The following is a 5,771-nucleotide window of genomic DNA, read 5'->3' as shown; positions in this document are numbered from 1 at the left end:
TACTGGGAGCTGTTCTGCGTATACTGGGAGTTGGCTCCACCTCTCTCGTTACCCAGAATGCTCTGCTTTTCTGGGATGTTAACCTGACGAGAGGCAGGAGCTGATGGTTTCCATGGTAACTGCAGCACCTTAGGTACCAGAAGCAGACGTCAAAATCTTTTACTTGGGGTCACCGGGGCCCAGATACTGACCTGGCCCGGGAATGGGGGCCCCAATATAAGCACCGTACGGGGGTTCTTTGGCCGGCAGGGGTATTTTTAGTGATTGGAGGGAAACCTGAAGAATCCGTCTGATAAATCGCAGCAGAACCGGAAACCCCGAGCTGTCTCTCTGTCTGTGTCTCCTCTGTCACATCTGTTTTGAGCTGGCTGTCTCTGTTTTTGGCTGTTTCCTCCGTCTCTTGGTGCTTGTAGCTGTCTTCCCCCCCGTCTGTCTCATTCCCTGTCTTTTCCCCCGTGTGCACGTCACATTCTGTCTTTCTGCGTGTGTGACTGTCTCTCTGAGACCCCCTGTGAATGACCGTGTGACGGATCGCACCGAGCGAAGCTAACGGTTCATCGCTTTGGTTTGTCACCTGCCTGGCACTCAAAGTGTTAAATGCCATTTCCCCAGCTGTCTCGTTAGAGAGTCCGTTAGTTAATTGACCGATGAAGTGGGTGAGGAATGTTAACCCTTCGCGGGTGGAGGTATCACTGCGTTGACGGACGGGGTCTCTTTCTCCTTTCAGGTCGGCCACAAACCGTGACGTTTCTGACCGCCGACAGACAGCCGCCCGGCCACTGCGTCGATCTCCCGAAGAGAGCGCTCCTCACCGTCTCGCTGCTGTCGGGGTTATCGGGCTTTATATTTATTGGGGCTCCTCTCGTGTGTCATGGAGAGCAGGAGTGGTAAGGAGCAGGCACCGGAGAGTGGTGCGGTCACTCACGAGATGCTGAAGTCGAGGACGGGCGAGTTTGACTTGGAGTCCATTCTGTTCCTGAAGCTCCGGGACATCGGGCTCCACGATCTCGGCTGCCTCGGCGAATGCCTGAACCTGGAGCGTCTGGACCTTTCCGGCAACCACATCTCTCACCTGGGCCCCTTGTCCTCCCTGAAGCTGATGGTCGCCCTCAATTTGTCCTCCAACCGGATCTCGTCCGTGGAGCCCCTGGCCCTCTGCGACAGCCTGCAGACCCTCAACGTGGCCGGGAACCTCCTGTGTAGCGTCGAGAACCTCTCGTGCTTGAGGGGTCTGCGCAAGCTGGAGAGCCTTCGGCTGCGGGACCCCGTGTACGCTTTGAGTAACCCCCTGTGTAATAACGCCACCTACAGGCACTCGGTGCTCGACGTCGTCCCCAGCGTCCGGGTCATCGACGGCGAGAGGGTGGCCGGCTCCGGGAGCGACCTCTACCACCTCTGCAAGGACATCGATAACTCGCTGAAGAGGTTTATCGGCGGCGGGGCCCTGGACGCGCCGGGGGCGGTGAAGCCGTGGGTGGAGGAGGGGTATTGGGAGCTGAAACCCACCCAGAGCGCCATCATTGAAGAGACCTACAAACAATTTAACGACGTTCTGCAAGAGTGCAAAGAACTGGGCAGGAGAGCGGATGACGCGACCGCACAGGCCGAGAGGACCCTCGACGTAAGGCACCAACCCAACTCGTATGTCTTCTGAGGACTCGTGTGTGGTGGAGAACTCCCAGCACTCCCAGCTCTGCATGAGTATTCTACGTGGCAACTCTCTGTGTCTTTAAATCCTTCTCTACGGAACCCTCTGTGAAAAACTATTACCCTTTATAATAAAATAAAAATCTCGCGTCATGTGATTCAAGCGAGTAATTCGACTTTCTTAAATCTGTATTTTAACGTTTCTCTCCCGTCTCCTCTCCCTGTCTCTCATTCCCGCTCTCTCCTCTACCTTCTCTCTCTTCAGTCCCATCTCCTCTCTTCTCTCCCAGACTTTCCCATTTCCTCTCTGTTCTCTTCCTGTCTCTCTCTCACCCTTCTCTCTTGCATGTCTCTCTCTCATCTCCTCGCTCTAATCTTACTGTCTCTCTTCTCTGCATGTCTCTCTCCGAGCTCCTCTTTTTATTCTCTCCCCGTCTCTCTCATCTCCTCCCTCCCCCAAGCTGGACATATCGAGACCCCTCAGTCTCTCCAGGTAATGTAAAAAGGCAGAGCCGACCATCAAGAGCTCCTGTAATCGAGGCTGTTGGCAGGTGCTGGTGTGCCGGGCCTGCTGATTCGTTCGTGAGTTATGCCCATATTGTGAGTGCTGTAACCCTACCATACACCATACCATACAGTAACACTCACACTCATGCTAACACCATACACTAACATATACTTACACACTCTAACAACATACAGTTGTGTACACACATGCTAACACCATACACTAATACACACACTCTAACACTATTTGCTGACATACACACTCATGTTAATGAAATACACAACACCACATTCTTATACACATGCAGACACCATCCAACAACAAACACACACACCTGGCTAACACTGTACATATGTACACATATACTACAGTATACACTCACTCACACTCTGACACTAAAGTATACACTCACACACTGACTCCGGCACTATACATATGCACACACACACCAACTCTAACACTACAGATATACACACACGCACACACTGACTCCGGCACTACAGTATACACACACGCACACTCTGACACTACAGTATACATGCACACACTAACTCCGGCACTATACATACACACTCACACACTCACTACACATCTACTAACTGACTGACACTACCACCAACTCGTCATTGTTAGTAGATGTTTGTATTTTTATCACATGGCGTCCACGACTGCCGATAACGACGCAGATTAAGTTAACGGACTGACACGGGGTGAAGCGCGGGGGGCTACGGGCAGCTGGTTCTTCCTGATTGATACTTTTTGGGGTTGGAGCGGGTATCCTCGATTATTACCACCCCCACCACATCCCTCTGATGAACTGAGTGGCTGGCTGAACGTAATAGGAGTTGCACTCCGCAGCATCTGTGGCGTTTCTGTTGTGGGTCCTAACCCCGGGTGTATTTATTCATCATAGAAATTCTGCCCCGTAAAGGGGTATTGTGCGTGGCGCACGTGTCAGTTGTGGGTCTCGAGGGGGTAATGTGGGTTCTTAGGGGCCGCTTCTTACCCTGATGCCCCTATGCGTGGCACTCAGTATTGTGTATTTGCAGGAGTTGGCTGCGCGGGGCGGTATAGATACAGATAGATATATAGGTAACAGCTTATTAACCCTCTGCATGCCATCATGTGTATATTTCTATAGGGCTGCGGTGTCACCTGCACCTGGTTCTCTGTGCCCCGCACACACTACGTACGGGATAATGTATAGCAGGCGGTATAGTGTCAGCTTCTGTCAGTGTCTCTGGCGCTCGATGATCTCCATGCGCGACTGCAAAGGAAGGAAAGAGGAGAATTAAATAGATAAAAGCCCCAAATGCCCTATTGCCCCTTCCTTACACCCGGCAGTCCTGCGCGCTTCACTCCCCCGGGCAGAATAAAGCTGTGACTGTTCCTTTAAGAAGACCCCATTATAAAGGGCATTTCTCAGCCAAAAGGGGGCAATATAACCCCTATGACCCTCAGCCAGGGTAATACTGTTGTTGTTTTACGGCAGCAGCCCCTGCCTCTCTCTGGGTGTGAAACGTGTCGGTGTAACGACCCCCGGGGGGGGCTTCCCGATCTGTTATCCCTATAATCCGTACGGAAACGGTGCAAGCGGGTAACGAGCGGGAGACCCCGAGAAACGTCTGAGAATATCTGTGACCCTCAGATATTCTCAGAGGAGGAGCCCCTCGTACCCCCTGCACCCCCGTACCCCCCTGCATCCCCCGTACCCCCTGTACCCACCTGCATCACCCCCAACGCATCACTGGGATTTCAGGAAGCTGAAGGCTCCGGGCAGTCTCAGCTCTCCAGTTTCATTCCTGTCCTGCACCTCCTTACACGACGTCTCCCTCTTCCTCGTACGTTCCTGGGGAGAGAGAGAGAGAGAGAGACGGCTTAGAGCGCCCGCTAGACAGCGGCCAAGTAGAGCAAAGATAATCGCCCGTTTCTCCCGCTGTAAAGACTCAAACCTTAAACAGTCGTTGGTCTCGACTTAGATTCAGGAGCCGTATGTCTATCCCATGCATGTTTAATACCCTCACTGTATTACCCTCTACCACTTCTGCTGGGAGGCTGTTCCACTTATCTACCACCCTCTCAGTAAAGTAAAACTTCCTTCCATCCCATCTCAGTCTCTGACTCTCTAGCGTTAGATTCCGGTCTCTTGTTGTATTTTTTCTCCTCCTTTGATATAAATTCCCTCCTGTCCTTTATCCCTTTATGGATTTTAATGTCTCTCTCCTGCCTCCTCTCTCTTACCCCCCCTCTTCCTCATCCCCTTTCTCTCCTCTCTCTTCTTTCCCCTGTCTTTCTCTTCCATCCCCTCTCTCTTCTCTCTCCCAAGCCGGTACTCACGGGAGTGACGCTGCGCTGCGGAATGCAGTCCTTCAGCTCGGAGATCACCTGGTGGGAGTTGAACTCGAACTTAAAGCAGGTGAAGCAGTTATAGACCCTCTGGGTGATAAAAGGAAAGGCGGAGAACATCAGGTAACGGGCGACAAACCCCCCCAGAATCCCCCTTAAGACATGCGTGACTCCAGCGCCTCGGGGGTCACCCCCCCAGCGCGTTCTCACCGGGTTTTTGGGGGTCTTGCACTTGGGCTCCATCCATTGGTGCTTCCGGCAGTCGGTCTGCTTCATGGTGAACTCCACGCGGACGAAGATCCCCGCCGGGAATTCCTGCAATAAAGATGGGGGGGACGGTGACCTTGAGATCCTGCCCCCCCCCCACAGGCGGAGCGATGACACGAGGGGGGGGCTGTTTTTTAGGTTTTCCTTATTTTAAATTGAATCTACAAAATTAAGCCCCCCCCCCCCAATCCCGAGGCTGCTCTCCTCACCATTTGATTGGCTCTTTGGAAAGACGTGGCGTGGAAGCCGTTATTGATGTAATCGCGATCGTGGAAATCGCGCATCACCGAGTGGACGGCCCTTCTCTGCATGGACGTCAACTCCTTCTCGGGGATCTGAGCCTCGACGGCCATCGCCAGGACGGCAGCAACGGCCCCCCACAAGCCCCTCATCTCCACGAGTCTGCACAGCGGACCCCAAAAAAGGAAGAAAGAGCCCATTAATTGCATTTTATTTCGATCTGCAGAGCCCGGCTCTGACCCCACGGGCGACTGTTAGAAAAATGCTTGCGTTATCGTAAATATTATATGCACGAGTTCCCGCCAACACGCCTACTCTATGTTATTATATATATATACACGCAAAGGGTCAAATCCAGGCCATTCTTAATTATGCAGCTTTAGAGGCGTAACCTGCTTGAAAAGTAACCAATCAGAACGATGCATGCTATTAGAAGTAGATAAGAGGTTATATAAACCATGTAATCCAAACGTGTAATCAGACAACGCTGCGATGTATGTGTGTTGTGTGCCTCGTCTCGATTCTGCGCATGATCCAAATAAATTGAAACTCTTTCTGAGGAGAATTCGACCATTAATTCAACCAACAGCGACCCCACTGGGAAGAACGGGAACGCGGCCCCTTCTTAGTGTATTAAGCGCCCGTGGGACCCGGATCTCCCCTGCAGATAAATAGACGGCGGATAAGAACCCTCTGGCCCGTCCAGTCACCCCTTTTTTTGATGTAAGGGTTTTATTATTATTATTTATTGTATTATGTAGCG

At 52.1% G+C, this 5,771-nt stretch overlaps 2 protein-coding genes across 2 annotated transcripts; one reads left to right on the top strand and one right to left on the bottom strand.

Annotated features, from left to right (window-relative positions):
* The first annotated feature begins 871 nt into the window (after window positions 1–871).
* On the top strand, window positions 872–1,654 carry LOC149271923 (leucine-rich repeat-containing protein 61-like). The gene has a single exon (XM_089506998.1). It carries the CDS (start codon window positions 872–874, stop codon window positions 1,652–1,654), a length of 783 nt encoding a protein of 260 aa, XP_089363124.1.
* A 1,732-nt stretch (window positions 1,655–3,386) lies between these two features.
* Window positions 3,387–5,160, bottom strand: LOC149271922 (retinoic acid receptor responder protein 2-like). The gene is made up of 4 exons (XM_089507001.1): window positions 4,978–5,160; window positions 4,712–4,816; window positions 4,493–4,591; window positions 3,387–3,422 (listed from the first exon to the last, which is right to left on the bottom strand). The coding sequence occupies exons 1-4, from the start codon at window positions 5,158–5,160 to the stop codon at window positions 3,387–3,389; spliced, it is 423 nt and encodes a 140-aa protein (XP_089363127.1).
* Window positions 5,161–5,771: the final 611 nt, after the last annotated feature.

The sequence above is a fragment of the Sceloporus occidentalis genome, unplaced genomic scaffold (assembly GCF_023333645.1).
Source record: "Sceloporus occidentalis isolate IW3139 unplaced genomic scaffold, rSceOcc1.0.p SCAF_449, whole genome shotgun sequence".
Classification (NCBI taxonomy): domain Eukaryota; kingdom Metazoa; phylum Chordata; class Lepidosauria; order Squamata; family Phrynosomatidae; genus Sceloporus; species Sceloporus occidentalis.
This window is presented reverse-complemented; position numbering and strand designations above follow the sequence as displayed.